Source organism: Chanodichthys erythropterus, chromosome 22 (assembly GCF_024489055.1).
Source record: "Chanodichthys erythropterus isolate Z2021 chromosome 22, ASM2448905v1, whole genome shotgun sequence".
Taxonomy (NCBI): Eukaryota; Metazoa; Chordata; class Actinopteri; order Cypriniformes; family Xenocyprididae; genus Chanodichthys; species Chanodichthys erythropterus.
In genome coordinates this window covers 24,432,746-24,454,381 of record NC_090242.1, presented here as the reverse complement: position 1 = coordinate 24,454,381, position 21,636 = coordinate 24,432,746, and the positions used below count along the sequence as shown (strand labels likewise).

Genomic DNA, 21,636 nt, shown 5'->3' with positions numbered 1-21,636 from the left:
ATAAAAGTGTGGTGATGTGTACTCACATTGCATGGAAAGGAGAAGCAGAACGCAAGCCAGTGGTGTTAACGCCATCTTGGAGTCGATGAAATGTTCAGTTTGGCTGTACATGCGCAAAGTAAAGGGCTTTAGGAGAGGATGGAGAGAGCTCGCGCTCACCAACCGATGTGAGAGAGAGGCACGTCGAGCTCGAGCTATTGTGTGGAGTTTCCATGACTACACACAGCATCATCGTCATGAATAGTTTTGTTTTGGGATTTTTTTTTCCACGCCAAGCCAGTGAAGTCGCTCCATTTCCAATAAACACTGCATCTGGAACACGTTTACAAATTATCTAAGGAGGGATGGAGTTTAAACACGTTTTTACATACTTTGATATTTTATATCACGCTTTTTCAGTATGAATTTACCTTGCATATTTCCAGTGAACAAGCAAAGACTTGGTATTTTAAATGTGTATATTGTTGTGCTTTAAGTACACTTTTTTTGATGTGTTGACTGACAGACTAAAACATGTAAAGTATTGATTGTAGTTTTGACTGTATTGTGTTAAAAATTACATTTAATGTACATTTATTTTAAGTGTACTAAATTGCAAACTTGTAATTAAAATATACTTAAAGGGTTAGTTCAGCCAAAAATGAAAATAATGTCATTTATTGCTTACCCTCATGCCGTTCCACACCCGTTCATCTTCTGAACACAAATTAAGATATTTTTGTTGAAATCCGATGGCTCCGTGAGGCCTGCATAGCCGGCAATGACATTTCCTCTCTCAAGATCCATTAATGTACTAAAAACATATTTAAATCAGTTCATGTGAGTACAGTGGTTCAATATTAATATTATAAAGGGATGAGAATATTTTTGGATCGCCAAAAAAAACAAAATAACGACTTATTTAGTGATGGCTGATTTCAAAACACTGCTTCAGGAAGATTCGGAGCATAATGGATCAGCGTATCGAATCATGATTCGGATGGTGTCAAACCGTGTCTTTGGCGATCCGAATCGTGATTCGATACACTGATTCATTTGTGCTCCGAAGCTTCCTGAAGCAGTGTTTTGAAATCAGCCATCACTATATAAGTCGTTATTTTGTTTTTTTGGTGCACCAAAAATATTCTCGTCGCTTTATAATATTAATATTGAGCCACTGTACTCACATGAACTGATTTAAATATGTTTTTAGTAATGGATCTTGAGAGAGGAAATGTCATTGCTCCCTATGGAGGCCTCACGGAGCCATCGGATTTCAACTAAAATATCTTAATTTGTGTTCCGAAGATGAACGAAGGTCTTGCAGGTGTGGAACGACATGAGGTTGAGTAATTAATGACAGAATTTTCATTTTTGTGTGAACTAACCCTTTAAATACATAACATACATGGTTCAAAAGAAATTACATAAAAGTGTATTTTAAATTACCATATTATATCTATATATGTATATCTATATCTATACAGAGAGAGTGTTTTCCCTCCATTCTGTATTGTACTTTAACTATAGTATTGGATTAATTAGAGAATGTATTAGAGGAAATCAAGCTTTGCGAAGCACAGTTAAACTTAAAGTGAATTTCAGGATTTCAATCTGCAGAAATGCCACAGCAGGATTAGATGTAATAACTGATGATATCACACTGTTTATGTGAATTGGTCTGATGGCAAGGTTAGAGTGTGTGTGGGACCATTTCAGCACAAAGACCATTCCAGTGTCTGACAACAGGAGATAAGCGCAAATCCTGAAGGCTTAGGGCACATTATGCTTTTCCAATTCCAGACATTATCGACAACAAGGACGTTCAAAGCAAGAGTCTCTCGCTTCGTCAACGACTCGCAGCACTTGAGCACAGACTGAGAGAAGTCCGTAATCAGTGCTCTATGAACAAAGTGAGTGATTACATGCTGAAGATGAAGGATATCAAGTCAGTGTATTTATATCTTGATCTTTTATATGGAGCGTTCACAAGTCAAGGCCACTCAAATCCAATGTCACTCTTGTTCGACAAGAAATATAAATAAATAATACAAATTAATAAATAAAAAAATAGGGGAAAATTACTTTTACAAGACAACCGCAGGCTGAAAAAAGAAATGGACTAAGCATCATATGAATATATACAGTATATTGTATTAAATATATATTGTTTCCACACATTCTCTATACTATTCCTTGTTGCAAGCTCCAGAAACTGGATAAAACCAAAGTTCACATATATCTATTTAGCAAAAACTTATTTCTCAAAAAATATAATTCAGTTATATCAGTATAGTGCAAACACTAAGCACAGCAACCAATGTAGCTCTAGGTAAATAGTGATGTTCAGCTATAATATTTATTTTAATTTAAAATTACAAACTATCTTAACCATTAAACAATAGCCATGTAAAAATCGCTTTTTAATAGTTACTATGTTAAAACTACAATTAGGAATAAATGCTAAATGGTAATAGCAATACATTTTTCCAGTTGGTTCAGTTTCACATTTTGCACCTTAGGCCTTTAATGTGATTTGTTTGTGCAGCACAAACAGAGAAAACGAACAGTGAAAGCTGTCTGTTGAGAGATGAGAGCCAGATGGTGCTGTGTAAGGTGGACAGTGTGGTGAGCTCAGGGGAAATGAAAGAATCCCCCAAGCCTTGTGTGCCTTGTGAGCATTCAGGCAGACATCGCGGCATCTTCACATGCACACTTATGGCAACTCCTGGCCGCTGAACAAAGGAGAGCAGTTTTGTGTGTGAAGATGTACATAACATTCTGGGAGGCAACAGAGCTTTGCTCTGTCAAAGGAGTTTTGTAATTTTTCATGAACATTTCATGTGAATGCTATAGAAACTAGTGTTAGTTCAAGCAAAAATGAAAATTATGTCATTAATTACTCACCCTCATGCTGTCCCAAACCCGTAAGACTTATTAACACGTAACACATTTTTCAGAACATCTTTCTGTACCTCCATAGACAGCCACGCAACTACCACTTTGATGTTCATAAAGAAATAGTAAAACTAATCCATATGAATTGAGCGGTTTAGTCCAAATTTTCTGAAGAGACTCGATCACTTTATATGATGAACAGATTGAATTCACTTATAAACATTCATTAACTCACACATCAGTTATTGTAAACCGAATCTCAAGCATGTTCACTTAAAGGTACAATTTGTGATATTTTTTTCCGCTAGAGGTCGCTAGAAGCCTATTCAAAACAAAGGCGTAGTTTGATGGCGCCAAGTTTTAGAGCGGAAATTTGGGACATGTGGTCTCCATCTCAACGGACGGTGCAAAAGTATAGGGATTGGAGTCTGGAAGAACTCATGTTCGTGGATGCGATTATTAACGTTACTGTAGTATGAAGCAGAGCAGGACCGAGTGTTGCGGGAGCTGAACGAGGAGCTGGAGCGATTGATCAACACACGCCTCACGAGCAGCGGGACTTTTATTATGACACAGTCGCCGGCGCCGCTTCCGCTTTTCCGGTCATGAGTTTACGGGAGCTGTCCTTGTCGACAGAACCAGCGGCAGATGGTAAACAGTAATTATGTTACATAAATAAGTAACACAATCCACCATAAAACGTGCAAGAAATAAATAAGGAACTGCTTGAAGCAAGCTAGTGGTTTGCTGGACACTAGACACTACTTCCGCATTTGTCCAAGGCACTGTTGTCATGTGGTTTCTACGTCAGTAAAGGCGGTAACAAAGGTAACTGACGTCATTGACAGGCGACTGCACTGCCCCGTGTCACTGTTTAGAATGGGAATTTTCTCATGATTTACAAGTAGTTGAAAACATCAGAGATATTGTTTGTAATCAGCTGGACAAAATATATAACACTAGCCTAGTGGTTTTTGCATATTTTACTGCAAAAATTTTACATATTGTACCTTTAACGTGCGAGAACCAATGAGGTTCATTCTTGTGCTACCCAGCATGTTTGAGCTGCGGCAAGAACCAATGAGGTTTGAGGTTCTCGTGTGTAAAGCAGGTTTGGGTTGAGCTTCTGTTTATGTTCGCTGATCAAGCGTTCATCTTCGGAATCAATATTTACTTGTGAATAAAAGCCTAGATTAAATGTTCATCAAATTAAACGATTGAGTCTCTTCAGAAAATTTGGACTAAACTGCTCTATAGGTTGTTTGCAATCACGTGGTTCTGGTGACGCGCGAAATACCGGTGGAGGGCAAGCAGTGAAAATTAGAATGGAAGAGATGGAGAAAAGTCCTTTCTGTGTTGGTTTAGAAAGTTGTAAACAGAAAATCACAACATATGTTGGACGTGATCTTTATGTTATGAAGAGGAGCGACTTTTCCACTGAATTGAAAGACTTTCCTGCCATCGAGGAGGTAGATTTAGAGAATGTGAAGCTGCCGTCACGCCACGTTCAGTTCTAGTCTGGGTTTGTTTATATCGCGCTGCCTTTCTGCTAGTGAAGTTAGGGAAGTATTTTTGATTTTCTGTCGCGATTATGAAAAATGTCGCCGTTCAGGGACGTGCACAGACATTTTGGGGGGCAGGGGCTCAAGTGGAAAAAAGGGCACTTCTCATAATTATTTATTTAAAAAATAACGAACCCTTAAATATATTAAGACAACTTTGACTTCACTTACACTCATCCAATTGTTTTATACTCCACAGATTTCTACAAAATAATCAGTTCACACAGAGACCATGGTCTTCTTTAGTATTCACTCGGTTTATCACAAGAGAAATCAACAACTATTTTCAAGTAGCTATATATATTTAGAATAAATGACTGCACCAAGGAGAGGGACATAGTTTCACTAATAATTTATTTTGCACAAATCAATAAATCGTTTTAATTTTTTGGTGTTATTGGAATACTTCTTTCATGAAGTGGACAATTTTAAGATTTTACAATTTTAAGGTCCATTTTTGCTGCCATGTCTTTCACTCTAATGGAAAGAAAACTTAACCCTAACCCTACACATTTAGATGGAGTTTGTTTTAAGCCTACTACCCTCCGTCTGTTTGCATCTGTAGATTTCTTCTAAATTAACCAAAATAAGCTAATCTGCATATTTAAACACATCAAAAAAAAAAAAATTCCTGAACTGTTAATACATTATATGTTATAACAAATGCCTGCAGAGGGCGCCAAAAGCCTGCTGATTTTTGTTGTTAGACAGCACAGCACGATTAAATCCACGATCAAAGCCAACCATGATTAAAAAAAAATATATTTTTAGTTAAATAATAATATTCGCCCACTTCTTTGTGATAGAAATGCTACAGCCACTGTAATTTCTTCAACAAGAATATGTGGACATCAAACATGCAAAGACAGAGCGAGAGTTTTTTTTTTATTGATGTATTATCCTGTGTAAGCTTAGATTTAAGAATAGCATTATGTAGCTGATGCTGTATTATGATTTTTAAATAGTTTTAATACACCATGCATCCTTACAAAACTGTCTAATAATGTGGTTCATGGATGTGCGTCCATGGAGTGCTCCTCTTCTGGTATTGACAGTCCAACCTATCGGTCAAGTGTTTACCATGGTTCAAAACGCAATGCATAGCACAATACAATAATTTAAATTATAGTATGACATATATTTCATTAGTATCAAATCAGGCAGATGTGTTGATTGTGGTCAATCTATTAATGCAGCGTTAAATGTATAAACAGCCCTTAAATAGACAAAACTTTCAGGTTTGTGAACATAGGCTAGCCTACCTGAAAGAAATGCACGGGATGAATCCATCTAGGGCTTTTTTCTTTTTCGCTTCTTATCGCCAGACAGCAGTTGGATTTTCGCGGAAATAGTTTGTCACAAGTTTTCAGCCAGCAGCAAACTCGAGGTGGGGTGAGGTGGGGTGGGGTGGGGTGTGGCGCGCGTGAGTGCGTGCGGGGAATGGCGTGTCGCGGAGTGAGGGCATCTGAACTCGACAAAGCCGACCTGATATAGTATTTTTTTATTTGTTTTATACAGTAAATATATTTGTTTGACAGGGGAAGCTGTGCGCAAACAGGAATATATATTCATTTATTTAAAAAAAAAAAAAAAAACACCCCAGAAAAAAGGGCACTTTCTCCCCAGGAAGAAAAAGGGCAGGTGCTCAAGCCCCTTTTTTGTCTATGTGTGCACGTGCCTGTCGCCGTTGTAGGTCATTTATGCTGAATCGAGAATTGCAACAGGAGCTCACACCATCGTTCAAAGAAAAAACTGGACTGTGTAATACAATTGTTTGCCTTTAGGAGGTGACGGAAAGACGCCGTATATCAAATCAATAATGTCACTGATTTAACCCACTAAGTTACCTCTCACTCAATAAAATAATCACATAGTTGAATGTGATTATTTTAAAGTGTTGTCTTTGTTGTTGAATCGACTTATGTCGGCTTGTTAAACATTTATTTGGACATTTTCTACTATGATGGCTGAAGCAGCAGCGCGTGACATTGTTCTCATGGTAACCAGATCAACATTGTGAACGGAATACTACAAAACTGAAGTAAAATTACCATTAAATGGGATAAAATAGCTTCTCTTCCCTGCAAACAATACCATGAAGAATGTGGATATTTAACCAAGTCAAAAACAAATAAGGTAAGCAGGTATCCATATTCATTTCAGTATCAGCAGACGCAAAACGCTATTAAAGGCGACAACTTTTAAAGTTAAAAAACGATATAAGTTATAAAAAAACGGTATACGTTATGTAAACGATATAAACACCTTCTGGGTTCTCTATTTTATCGATTTTAGCAACCGTAAACGATGTAAAACATATGAATTTTGAGTTTTTGATAGGATTTCTATATAGAAAATAAACTCCCTGCCCTCCAGACTCATTCGCGCTGCTGCTGTGACGTCATGTGCAAACAACCTGTTGCCCCTTCGCCGGGAGTTTGACAAGTGATCTAACCAGTCAGAACGTCGAATCCACCATTTTGTCCGACAAAGCAGTCAGGAGTTAGAAGATTAACCTCGGTGGACTTAAACTTGAAAAATGGTGTGTATTGACGTCTTTCTGCATTTGAAACAACATTCCTTCTGATGTTCATTCATGTTTATTTGATGCTATAAATGAACTAGTAGGAATATTATCCATTGTTTGCATCACATTTCTTCTGAATGATCTGCTCTCCATCATCGTTCTTCAAGAAATTATGCAACCTGAGCAGCGTTTATGTTGTAAAACTGTATATGATCGTATCTCACAAACAAAGTGAGTGAGTGGGTTAAATGCAAATGACGAACACCTGTCTCGTGTTTCAGTAATTGGTGTGAAGAGAGTATATAACACCAGGAGAAACAGGAGTGGCTGAGAGAGAGAAGGACTACTGACTGCTGCCCACACTGGAATTATGCTGATTCTGTTGATGGAGAGACTTTGTGATTTATTTGTGACCGTTTTGTGCCTGTCTGCACACCTTTTTCTTTTGTGGAATTATTTAATAAAACAGTCAGTAGTCAAGCCGACCCTGTCCTCTTCCTTCCTAAACATTGAACCTTGCTACACTGGTGCCGAAACCCGGGAAGGAAGACGGACGTCGCCGCCATGCGGAAAATATTAATAAATATCCTGATGCAGCCAAGCTTTATATCCTAAGGGCAGTAAGCGTTACCAAACAAGTATGAGCTGAAGAAAGTGCCTTTATCCACATCCATGCATCATAAACATATTCCACATGGCTCCGGAGGGTTAATAAAGGCCTTATAAAGCGAACTGATGCGTTTGTGTAAAAATAATATCCGCATGTAACAAGTTATGAAGTAAAATATCTAGCTTCTGCCAGACCGCCTTCCGTATTCTTCAAAAAAAGCTTACGCTGGACATCCTATGTCTTCCCTATTCAACTTACGTAACTGACATGACGCCAGTTCTGTTTCAAATTGAATACGGAAGGCAGTCTTATGTAGATATCTATCTTACTTCATAACTTGTTAAATATGGATATTTTTTCATGCAAATGCTTCACTTCAGAAGGCCTTTATTAACCCCCCAGAGCTGTGTGAAATATATTTATGATCGTTGGATTTGGATGGAGACACTTTCGTCAGCTCATACTCTTTTGGTAATGCATAGTGCCATTATAAAGCTCGGATGTGTCAGGATATTTATTAATATTTCTCTGATTGTCTTCGTCAGAAAGAAGAAAGCCATATACATCTAGGATGGCTTGAGGGTGAGTAAAGCTTTTTGGTAATTTTCATTTTAAAGTGAACCAATCCTTTAAGTTAAACAATATTCCCCACTTCCCTACTAGCGTTGAGTGCTGTTCCTCATGTATACCATAACAACATATTTCCTCCTCCCTACAGAAGGATGTGTTCATATAACATCACAAAATAATTTACATTCAAAGGTTAACGTACAATTGTCTAATAGTATTATTGTCAATAAATAATAATAATAATTTCTTGGGACAAAGGCTTGGGACAGAAAAGGTAATTTCATGATGATACCTATTATATTGTTGTTGTTGTTGTTGTTATTTATTTATTTAAATTTCTTGTGCCAAGGTAAAAAAGATGATTTATTATTATTTTCTTTCTTATGACAAAGGTATGGAACTGAAAAAGACAATTTTACGATGAATGTTTAGTTTGTTCTATTAGCAGTTGTATAGAGATAAAAACATCTGCAGTATATTTGAGGACAAAGTATATTATAGAGAAAAACAGTTAAGTTCAGGATTTTTTTGTTGTTGTTCCACTTGTTTGATGAGTCACACTGTAAGATGACACATTTAGTCAAGCTGCCAAAAGCTGATTTCAGCCAAAAGTGATGAAAACTGATCCAGTCCTCATGCAGCTTAAATGGCCCATAGTTAAAGGCTTTGGTTTTTAAAGAACATTTTAAAATTTGGATTTCAACTCAAGTGGGCTGCATCCTGCAACGCTGACAAACAACCCCCATTTGTTGGGAAGGAAATTATAAACAATCTCACAATATCAACATACATATACACTAATATTTATTGCACATCAGACCCTTCCACTAATGTGGGTGGCAATTTGTTACCTGAACCAAATTAGAATACATTACCAGGTTTAAACCTTAACCCTTTTTACTACAAAGCCCACCTTTGGCCAAGACAATATTCAAAGTCTCTGCTTATTTAAAGGTGCCCTCGAATGAAAAATTGAATTTATCTTGGCATAGGCTAGTCAAATAACAAGAGTTCAGTACATGGAAATGACATACAGTGAGGCTCAAACTTCATTGTTTCCTGCTTCTTATATAAATCTCATTTGTTTAAAAGACTTCCGAAGAACAGGCGAATCTCAACATAACACCGACTGTTACGTAACAGTTGGCGTGTACGCTCCCAATTTTTGCATATGCCAGCCCATGATCCCAACATTATGAAAGGCATTAGACAAGGGCAGCCAGAATTAACGTCTGGATCTGCACAGGTAAATCAACAGACTAGGTAAGCAAGCAAGAACAACAGCGAAAAATGGCAGATGGAGCAATAATAACTGACATGATTCATGATATCGTGATATTTTTAGTGATATTTGTAAACCGTCTTTCTAAATGTTTCGTTAGCATGTTGCTAATGTACTGTTAAATGTGGTTAAAGTTACCATCGTTTCTTACTGTATTCACAGAGACAGGAGCCGTCGCTATTTTCATTTTTAAACACTTGCAGTCTGTATAATGCATAAACACAACTTCATTCTTTATAAATCTCTCCAACAGTGTAGCATTAGCCGTTAGCCACAGAGCATAGCCTCAAACTCATTCAGAATCAAATGTAAACATCCAAATAAATACAATACTCACATAATCCGATGCATGCATGCCGCATGCATGACGAACACTTTGTAAAGATCCATTTGCGGGCTATATTAGCTGTGTAAACTTTGTTGATGCACTGTTCAAGGCAAGCAGGTGTGGAGCAGGATAATTAAAGGGCCAGCGTACCCTAAATCGGCTCATTTATAATAATGCCCCAAAATAGGTAGTTAAAAAAATGAATTAAAAAAATCTATGGGGTATTTTGAGCTGAAACTTCACAGACACATTCAGGGCACACCTTAGACTTATATTACATCTTTTAAAAAAAGTTCTAGGGCACCTTTAAGCTTCTTTAATATAAATTAATAAACAAACTAAAAAATAATGTCAGTTTAATGTTGTGCATCTTTATTTTTTATTAAAGCTGCAGTAGGTAACTTTTGTAAAAATGTATTTTTTACAAATTTGTTAAACCTGTCATTGTGTCCTGACAGTAGAATATGAGACAGATAATCTGTGAAAAAAATCAAGCTCCTCTGGCTCCTCCCAGTGGTCCTATTGCCATTTGCAGAAATACACCGCTCCCGGTAAGAACCAACCAATCAGAGTCAGGAGGAGTGTCTTAGCAGTGTCAATCAAGCTCGTGTGCGCGCTGATCACACTCCTGTCATGCACAGCCATAGTGCACAGCAGGTGTTCAAATTCAAGATTACCGGTGTGCAGCAGCTTTGCTTATGGCGGACAAACAATCCAGTTTCGTACGTATAATACCCCATAAAGTGCGTATCATATGCACGCGAAAAACTCATTTTGGCGTATATATTCTACGAGATTACAAACTCGTACTATTGATACGCATTTTCGTGTGATCGGGCTCTATTAAGTCATGATATGCAGTTTTAAGATTTTTTCAGGCGAGAATGTGCTGGTTTAAAGCTGAAATTTGTGGTTAATTGATAAAGATAGCGCCTTTCTGACAATTTGATCTGACGTTGTCGGAGTTTTGAGATCCAGGCGATCACCGGACTCTCAGCGCTCATGTGCCCAGCCTAGAGCAGCCTTACCTCGGCTAATCCTTCTGACGTTTGCCGCTGGCTCCGTTTTGGCTGAGGGCAACGTGACGTTTCATAAATTTATATATGGCTATTTAACTTTTGTATCATACTAAAGCGCTGATTTTGTACGCTTGACTGAATTGTTTGCTTTATTTCTTATTGTATATTTTTATACCTTTTATAATGGCTATTATTGAACATTAAAACTGACATTTAACAAAAAGAGAAGGTTGTGTTTTATGTTAAAGCCTATTTCATTTAATTACAGTGAAGATGAGTATGCACAAATACTATTACATTTAATATGTTTGAAATGTAAACGAAAAGAGGCAGGGTTGGAGATAATTAATCACTCGTTGCCTGAGGCTATTATGTTTTTGTTTGTTTCTTTAAATAAAACGAAAAGAGGCAGAGTGGTTTAATAACAAATTTTGTTTTATTCTTGGCTAAAATATACATACAGAGATAACCGGAGAAATTTGCGTACTGTAACCGTTATATTATCTTACTAGCTATTTATTACTTATAGAAATAGTGCACTTCATATAGTTACATTACATGTATTGCAAAATACGTAATGTTTTGAGGACCAAGTTTGTAGTCAAAGTATGGGAAGGCCATAGTCAATGTAAATCAAATTGTTGATGTTTTGTTCCTATCAGTGAATGTGCCATAACTGTTTATCCGCCGTCATCGGTGGCCCTGCTTGCTTACCAGCCTGCGCGTTCACGGCAGGCTCCGTTGTGATGGGGAGGAGCTGAGGAGGGAGGGCTGTAGCGCAGCAGAGAGCAAGGGGGAGTGACCTGTGAGTTGTGCTTGTTCAAATTTTCTGGCTAAGTCAACGTTTTCTAAAAACTCCCTACTGCAGCTTTAAGTATTTTAAAGTTATGTTAATATAACGACATGTAAATAATTTTAAGACTTATTGGGGGCCCCTCTGGAAGTTTGCTGAGGCCCCCTAGTGGGCTCCTGTTTGAGAACCGCTGTTCTAAACCATGTTAAATGTATAATGAAATCAACAGCAGGTTAGTGCTGCGCTCTAAGAAAAGTTCAAAATATGCCCCAATGTACTTTTGATGATGATTTTTCACAGGTGTTTTACTTGTATTTTGAATCATGCATTGGGTTGTGTTGTGATTTTTTTAAGTTTGAAGGAACTGTCCATAAACTTAATGGGAAAAGTACTTGTAATTTTCTGCCAGAACATAATCTGTTTTTCTACAGATTTTTTTCTTAAAGTGTGCGGTTTTGTTACATATACAGGATGCGAACACTAATGGACATCATTTCTATAATTGTTTAGTAGAGGCTCTTGTAAGCTCTCCTATGGGAACTGCTTGAAACAGGAAGTCTGCTAATTAAGTTAGTAACTCCCAGTCCTACAGATGTTTACCTTCAAATTCTGTAGAACTGCACCTTTTTCACTAATGAAGCAAGTTTAGCTTTAACCTACAACAATGAGATGTACTTTCATCAGAGAGGACAAAAAAACTGATCAATGTCTAAGCTCAAAATGGACATTGATCACTTCCTTCTTGTGGTGAAGCTAAATAAAGTCTTTGTGGATGCTGCAGGTTGAGAACAGACATAGTAACAAAACTAAGCTCAGATTTACAGTCATTCAAATTACTGCTGCCATTTCTATAATGAACCAATGACACAACATGCAGCTGATAGGATTGTGACACTTGTGGGGTGTGGTTGTTATTTTCCTCCACATATTTTGAAAGACAGCTGCATGATAAAGCACATCGTAACTCTTCGTTTGCATAAATATTTAATGTTGCACAAGAGAGCTTCGCACAGCTTCAGTGTTTACATCAAATGCCGTTGCCATACCCGTTGTCGGTACATTGTCAGTGGCCGATCCTCCCTCTCGTCGCAGAGAGATTGTCGGACGCCTTTAAAGTCTACAACATGCAGCATCTGTGTGAGGCTGAGCAAGGCACGCCATGCAGGCAGAAACACAGGACAGCTGCATTTCAACTCCAATTAGGTAATGGGAGCTGACAGTGTCTGTGCCCAAAGCCTCGGTTCAAGGGGAGAGAAAGAGGGACTGAAGCTCTAACCCTACACCCCTTGAATCCCTTTGGGCCAGGCTGGAGATAGGATGCAGGCGGATCCTGCAAGTAACAAAAAAACAGTTGTGGGGAACCTAGCTGGAAGCAACCGTAGGTTTGAAGGTGTCACGATGAAATCATAGCGTAGACTCAGTGCAGCACAGGGCGAGGGAATTAATTGCTTAATTCACTTGGGTGAACTGCTGGTTTACACACCTAAATTAAGAGGGATTACGATTCGCTGAATCCATTTGATGTAAAGCTCTCGATCGGAGTGGAGCTTCTTACAAGGACATTAGAGGAGCTTTCTAGAAGGTATTAAGTCCTAAACCTCTTACACCTTTCTTTTCAAACTGTAATATGATGTTGGATTGTGTTGGTAAATGTCCATGAAATGTAATAAAAGGAAAAATCACTACTTTTGTCCTGGAAAAGGGAGGTTGTTGGCACTCATGTAGACAACAACAACGTTTATTACATTTTTGATTACAGGGGCAGATTATCGATTAATAAAGATGTATTTTGCACAATTCCTTGCACAATATTATGTTGTGACCTCAAAACACTTTAGTGCATGATTTGTAAACTAATACATTTTGACTTTTGTGTTACATAACCAGCTCCAGATAGAGTACAAGGCTTTTCTAATGTAGTAAACTTGCTTGGTACCTGATTCAACACTGCCCCTGTTCTGATAAAAGAGCTGAAAAACTTGAATAGGAAAGTTAAAATGGTGTGATTGTTTCAGAAAATGTGTTTTTATCTCATGTTATGACTCTATTTCCGGCAACGTGACAACGTCCTCATTGTACAACATCACTACTGGTATTTATGAACAACAACAGAGCTGATATTTTCTGACTTTACTTGTAATGTTATTTAAAGTACACTATGATTAATTATTTGCTGTAATATATATACGTGCAACATTTCAGCAGTGAATAAAATTATAAATGTTAGCTAGATTATGTTCATTACCTCTCTTGCGATGTTTGTTTATGCTGAAATATAATAAAATAATGGTTTGTATTTTTAAAAACATCTATCGCGTATCGTTATGTGTAGTGAGTTGGCTCACGTGATTCGCGTTTCGCGCTTCAGAACTTCCGTTAAGGGAGCATAGTGAGCATAGAGAGTGCATTGTGGGACTTTTCAGGGAGCGAACGTTTCAGTGCCCTGGATTGAGACAGCCCTTAAAATGGCCAACTTCCTGGTCAGTGCCCTGACTACTGAACTAGGGAGCTGATTGAGACACAGGGTAAGTCTCCTCAGCTTTCATTGTCAATTGAGCTCCCTATTGTTTCTGGCAACCCGCGTCTTTGAACGATGGGGCAGGGCAAACAATATTTTGAATTTGGACTGCAGTACCTATTTTGAACACTGGGTGTCATTATTACATAGAGCCCCTTTAAACAATTCAGCTCTTACAATGCTAATTAAAGGGTTAGTTCACCCAACAACTCACTCTAATTAAGCCATCCTAGGTGTATGACTTTCATCTTTCAGTTAAACACAATCAGAGTTGTATTAAGAAATATTCTGGATCTTCCAAGATACATAATGGGAGTGAATATAACCGAGATTTTGAAGTCCAAAAAAGCACATCCATCTATCATAAAAGTAATCCATACAGCTCCAGGGGGTTAATAAAGGCCTTGAAGTGAAGCGATGCATTGTTGTAAGAAAAATATCTGTATAACTTTATAGACTATAATCACTACTGTTTTTTGTGGCTTCAAAATATTGGTTACTATTCAATCCCATTATAAAGCTTGGAAGAGCCAGGATATTTTTTAAATATAACTCTGATTGTGTTTAACTGAAAGAAGAAAGTAATACCAAAGTCCCTTTAAGACAAGTAATTTTAACTTGGCGGCCATCTTTGAAATGCCTCTTGGGCATGCAAGTGCAGCTCCTATCTCTTTGAATGAGGAAACATCAATCACCAATGAAATCTGACAACAACTGTCTGATAAATTTTGTTTATAAACGCTCAAACTGTATTTTTCAGGCTGGATCAAGTTAATGCGCATGCGCAGTCATAAGTGCGCGTCTCTATATGAAGTGTGCATCTGACTGTTTCTATAGGAACCGGAGCTTCTAACGGCCGCTGCAGTGACTCGATGACTTTACCAATCGGCAATTGGCTCTTATTTAGAAGGCGGGACTTATTCCGCCATATTGCGCGTTGCACTTTCTCCCATTCAAAACAATACGAGTGACGCGTCTTGTGTTATTCTGTAGTCTATAGAGGTCATACACACCTAGAATGGCTTGAGGGTGAGTAAATTATGGGATCATTTTCATTTTTGGGTGAACTAACCCTTTAAATAAATCCAAACAATGCCAAAACATCAGGTTTTACTTTAAAAGAGCCCCAGGTTGCGCAACATGGAGCTTTTCACAGTTCCATGTTTACTCTTTCCAGGTATTAGTCACAAATAGATTAAGTTGCCTGAACGCCAATGCCTCACATTCCTGGCACGTGATATAGGTGTGCCCTTGGCCAACCCCATACACAGATGGGTCTGCTAGCGTCGGTTTTATCCACCTGTTGGCTTCGGCCTGCCAAGATTCAGGCACTGTCACTGTCTGGCCCTCCACAGTTACAGCTGTCACGAGCCTCCAGCGTGTCAGGCGTGCATGTGGTCAGAGGAGCTAAAGAGGGCAGAGCCTGAGCCTGAGCTGGCCGGTGTCTCCCACTGATGGAACGCAGCCTGGCTGTAGTCACTGCTCTAATAGGACAGAAGGGAACATCTGCTAAGGAGTAGACCAAGAAGAATAAGCAAGAAGATGTGAATTCCCCTTAATGATTTTTTATTAAAAAAGTTTGGGAGGAGCCCGTCACTCCTCCACCTCAACTCCTCACTCTCAACTTTTCTACCCCAACTCTGGGATAGGGACACATTCCAAGCTCTGCATGCCAAATACGCATATTTTACTACAGTACATTCGATTAGATGTATGTGTGTGAACTTGTGAAATAATTCAAGGAATAGTTCACACAAAATGAAAAGTCTTTCATTTTGTCCCAACACTTTATGAATTCCTTTTAAATATATTTTGAAGAACGTTGGTGTTAAACAACTTTCAAGCTTTCATTGTATGGGCAAAACAAAACAAACAAACAAACAAACAACAATTGAAATGATATTTAAAAAAAAAATGCATACAGTTTTGGAATGGCATGAAGGTGAGTAAATATTTTTTTTTTTATGTGTGTGTGAACTATTTAAAACTTTTCTTTCATAATGCAATGCAGTAATTATACTACACAACAATTCTACACAAAACATGTGTTAACTTAATCATTATTTATAAAATACTACTGACAAAATGTAATTAAAGATGCATGTTATGTGCTATCATTTTAACAACCGGTCAGTAACACTTACTGATTTTACCGGTGTAGTAATGTTGGATGGATGAATGGATATTGGATGCAGATCAGAAATGAGTTCATCTCTGTGTAAAAAAAAAAAAAAAAAATATATATATATAACACAAACATAATGAACATACTCCTAAAAACAAAATTCCAAGTGTGACTTTGAGCCATTTTGTAAAAAATAAAAGCATTTCAAAACAAACTTCCTAGTTAAGCATTTAAGCACACTAGTGTGATAAATTGTACAGAATATTTTTAAATTTTACTTAATATTGACTAAATTAACCAAAACTAATGCTTTTTTTCTGTCAAAAATTGAGGTGAATAAGCTCAGATCAATGAGTCCTATGATCAATCAGTCCAAAAAGATATACAAAATCTGTGCTAATTGAAATAAAACAAGCTGACAAAAAAGTTTGAATCCAATTTTTCGTGATAATATAGCATCATGACAGACGTGCAAGCAGTTTTAAAAGGCCGGTCATTTTTGACCAGGAACACCTAAATAGGTAAAGGGTTTTGAACACAGCACAAGGATTAAATCTCATCAAACATTAGAGTAATTTGTTTAAGAATTGGACTAGGATGCATTGCTTGCCATGTATGTCTTGAGTCACCTAAAAGAACACTTCAACATTTACACTACATAGCCAATGTTGTGCGTTTCTGATTCACTAAAAAATAACAGACACGTTAGATTAATTCGTTTGGGAATACTACTACAATGTTTTTTTGGTGTGATTTTGATTCACTAAAAAGACCCAATTTATCAGTGTCATTCATTTGGGAATTTTGCAATGTTGATTCATTTTCAGTGTTGCAGTTGCTATTGAATAAGCAGTGTGGTAAATGCTGCCAGGGTATTGGTACAGTACAATACTCCCTTGGCAAAATAATGGCAAATGGAAGCGGTTCTAAACAAGACCCGGATCTCCGTTTCCAACACTAAAGAAGAGACAGAAAAAGAGAGCGTGGGGAGAGAGATGGGGCTCTGGATGTCTGCCATGCGAGCAGATGCTGCACACAGGAGCACCTGGGTCTACAGCTTGTCTAACCTCCCCGTGCACAGACGAGCCAAAGAATCACACTTCTGAAAACCCCATGAACCAATGATAATTATCCTATATCGTATTTATAGCCCTTTTCGTTCATTGGCAGCTCCCAAGGTAATTTCTATTGTGGGAGGAAATTTATACACCTGCGTTGCATGGCAACTGTGTTAAGCAAGAATGCAACTTAACTGTAGACCTTTTCTTGTAGAGAGTTGAAACTGTGAGTTTAACCAGTATAAAGGATATACAGGACAAAAAGTAAATAATAATATTAATAATAAAAAAATTGAGGTAGAAAAAAAACACTTTGGTCTTCCTGGTTTACAAATTGATTTGAAATCGGGTTATCAACAAATTGTCTTGTTTGATCTGATTTAGAATTTTGATTTAATTGACTAGAAAGAAAGAAAGTAAGAAATATCATGCCTATATATCACTTTTTTATACATCACTTTTAAAATGTAATTCAGGGGATCTGTTACCCCAACTTAAATAAATGCAGGGTTGCAAGTTAAAAACTCAAATTTATTCTTTTAATTAAACCTTTTAAGTTGAAAACATTATTTTGAAGAGTTCTGTTTACATAATAATGCTGATCATTTCATCAACTTAATATCATTTGTAATTTAAACTCAAATTTCTGTATTAATTGGCTTAAAAAAAGTAACTTATTGAAACTGTCTTGATAACTTCGGAAATTAGGCAGTGGATATCTAGTTTCCAGCATGCTTTGCATAGAACTATAGGAGAATAAATGTTTAAATTAAGTGTTAATTTATTTGTTTTTAGTGAAGGGAAAGACCTGTTACTGTTTAATGCTGTTATATTTGACATTTAAGTGTTTCTGTAATGTTGAAGTTTTTGTGGTTACCATTGTGCTGAAGAGTAGATTCATGAAGGTAAACATTGACTCTATAAGCAATAGCTGCGCTAATGCCATGTGACTAGTAATATCTATACATGTTAAATAAGTTATGCTAGCATTTGCCATGATAGCTGTTGATTTGAACTGAAATAGATAAGATTAGCCTAATTGGTTCCAGGGCTAGAACTCTGGTAGTTGGAGCGACTTAATTTTTTTGATTAATCAACTTGTTGGTTGAATGTAAATTCACTCGAAGCTGTCATAACTCAAAGAAATTCCAAACTGTTGCGTTAAATTTTTTTTTTTTTTTTTTTTTTTGAGCCAACACATTATTTTTTAGAGTGCATTTACTTTTGCTGGAGTCACAAAGATTAAACAAAACATGTATGATATGCAGTTTAGGGGTACATTGCACAACTGCAAAAATCTAGCTCCAGTCTCCCTTATACATATTGCAATTTCTACCACATTTTGCACTTAACATTATAAAATACCATACTTTCATTCAATATGATTCTGACATCACTGACATAATGTTTCACATTCTGTATGATTTAAATTCACCACTGAGTGTGTGTAGATGCCCGAGTTGTGTTTGCTGTAAAAGAGGATTTCATTTTTTTCCCGAAAGTTTGTTCAAATTCCAGGTCGTTGTCCAGGTTGCCAGGCCTTTTAAGACGCTGCCAGCTCTCAAACCCTCAAATGCCCTTGGGAAAGTGAAATTCTCAGACCAGAAGCAATAATACGCTGTGCAGAAGATGAATTCGTAACACCTGTTTCACTCGTGTCTTTCAAAACAACCCCCACCACGTTTGAGGCTAACTTACACAAGGTTTTCTTTTAAAAGAGAAAATGGTCACATCTGGAGCTGGTTAGCTTCTTAACGTCAAACGCAAATTAACTTCATATGGTGTAATATGAATCCTTTGAAAATACATGTACATATATTAGCAGTTATTGCACTAGTGATTTATATAGGAAGCAAACATACTATTGTTTGTATTATGTAATTTCATCTAATTAGCAAATATATGTGTTCGTGTGTACATTAATGTTCAAAAAAATAATCAGTAAGATTTTTATTTTAAATAAATTAGTACTTTTATTGCACAAGGACACATTCAATTAACCAAAATTAGACTTTTACATCATTATAAAATAAAATCTAAAATATCTATAAAAGTGACTGCAACTATACAAATTTTCTTACAATATAAATATAATACAAATAACTGCACAAGGAAATACTGTCAGTCCATCCAAGTAGGGTGTTCCAGCATATATCCAAACATACAAAAAATGTACATATAAACATTACATACATATTTTACTAGATCAGGCTATTTTTTCAGAGATTACAGTTTTATGTCATAAACTATGGATATACAAATATTAAATATACATTATATATACACTTTATGGTACCACAAGCCTCAGATCTACAAATCATTAGAGAGGTGCATCAAAAAGTGTCAAGAAGTGACATCAGAGGAACAGTCAATGTTTCATGAAGGAGTCTTCTGCATTATTCACCACTTTCATCTTTTATGGAAATATGTCATCATACACTCAAAGATTTAACAGTGAGGTTTGTGAGAAGCATCGGTCACACCGAGTGGCATCTTGTGACCTTCTGATAAAAGAAGCCCTTTATTTGTTTGGACTGGTCTCTAATGAGATTGTGAGAGGTTGTCACATTTGTCAGATATAAGCGCGGACGTTTCATCAGGGCTCATGCTAAAAGCTTTCACGCAAACAAGCTTGTATATATATTATTGAAAATCCTTTCTGTGACTTGCACGCTACTTTGTGGGTTACGTCATCAATTTGTTTTAGAAAACAAGTCGCATATTTCCATAACCTATGAACATTTTAGTGTTTATTTGAGTAAGCAACATGTTTGTGAAAAATGGCCTCACTGAAAATAACAACAGAAAGACCCTTGTGGTAGATTACACAAGGGGCAAGGCAAGTTATTTATACAGAGCATTTCAGACGGTAAAGTACTTAATATAGGAAAAAGAGAAATAAAGATATAGAGAAATAAAGATCAGAATAATTTAAGAACATAAAATAGTTAATGAAAGAAATAAAAGTAAGTATGTATATATATATATATATATATATATATATATATATATATATATATATATATATATATATATATATATATATATATATATATATATATATATATTATATATATATATATATATATATATATATATATATATATAAACAGCTCTGGTAATGGATATGACAATGCTAATGTATTGGTCTTGGCAGAATAGATCTGCTACGCTGCTGCTGAATTGCTGCTGCTGCAGAGTAAGTACAGGAACTTGCTACTGCCAATACATACTCCAATATGCTGCTGTGAGTAAGACGTAGTGCAGCTGCACAAATAGCATATATCAATTACTCATAGCAGATCCATACAGGTGGAGCTGGGGAAGGTGGAGGGGTTTAGAAGAACTCTGAAGGGCGCTGCAAACTGCTCTAGTGAATGCCATTTAACTGTGTGAGCAACAAGCTCATTGGCTGCAGAAGTGACATTGACCAATCAGGTTGTGCCAAGTAGTTAACGCTGTAAATATCATCAGCTTGTGTTAAGACCCATCAGCCTGCGTCATCTAGAGTTTCATGACTGAACTATGTGTATATATATATATATATATATATATATATATATATATATATATATGTAGTTGATCTGGGTGGTGTGTGTGCACGCTTATCAGGGAGAAGTGCCTATACAAGGAATTCCACCCTTTATGACATGATAGGTCTTTTAAACAAATGAGATTTATATAAGAAGGAGGAAACAATGGTGTTTGAGACTCACTGTATGTCATTTCCATGTACTGAACTCTTGTTATTCAACTATGCCAAGGTAAATTCAATTTTCAATTCGATGGCACCTTTAACAGTGTAAATAAGTCAGAATGCATGAAGTAGCATTACCCCCCCTTAATATATTTAATTATTACAGGTTTGCGTAAAAGTCTGAGATTGCATTTCACTTTTTTTATTCATTTTGAGGAATACTGAATGTTTTGTGCAAGTGAGATGAGTAAATGCATGTTTAGTCTAGAACTACAATAACCATCATGTTCACTCGGCGCACACAACACCTCTGCACTTTATTTCTCTCAACATTGAGACAAGGAGAGCTGTCAGTCAATAAATGTGAAAAAGTAACTTGCATTACTTATTTAAAAAAAAAAATGTTTTATTTGTAAATTGAAAAAGTAATGTGTTACTTTACTAGTTACTTGAAAAAATAATCTGATTACATAACTCAAGTTGTAATGTGTTACCCCAACACATAAACTGAACAAAAATTTATAATATTTAAAATGAAAACATTGAGGTCAATTTGGACAAAAAAATGACATAAATTGAAATAAGATACGGCAGTGAAATCAGTAAAGCGCAGCTGAATTGTTTACCCCAGGAGCAAATACTGACACCAGAGGGATTTCTATAGCTCTAT

The 21,636-nt window shown here is 36.6% G+C and overlaps 1 protein-coding gene across 2 annotated transcripts in view; it reads right to left on the bottom strand.

The window, feature by feature from the left end:
* The window catches only part of jam3b (junctional adhesion molecule 3b), a 40,416-nt gene extending 40,259 nt beyond the window's left edge, over positions 1 to 157 (bottom strand). For both annotated transcript variants that reach the window (XR_010893568.1, XM_067375651.1), the window contains exon 1: positions 27 to 157. Coding sequence is in view for 1 of the 2 variants with exons in the window: in XM_067375651.1 (XP_067231752.1) it covers positions 27 to 111 (85 nt within the window). In the remaining variant the exon portion in view is untranslated. The remainder of the gene's footprint in view (positions 1 to 26) is intronic.
* Between the last annotated feature and the right edge of the window lie 21,479 nt (positions 158 to 21,636).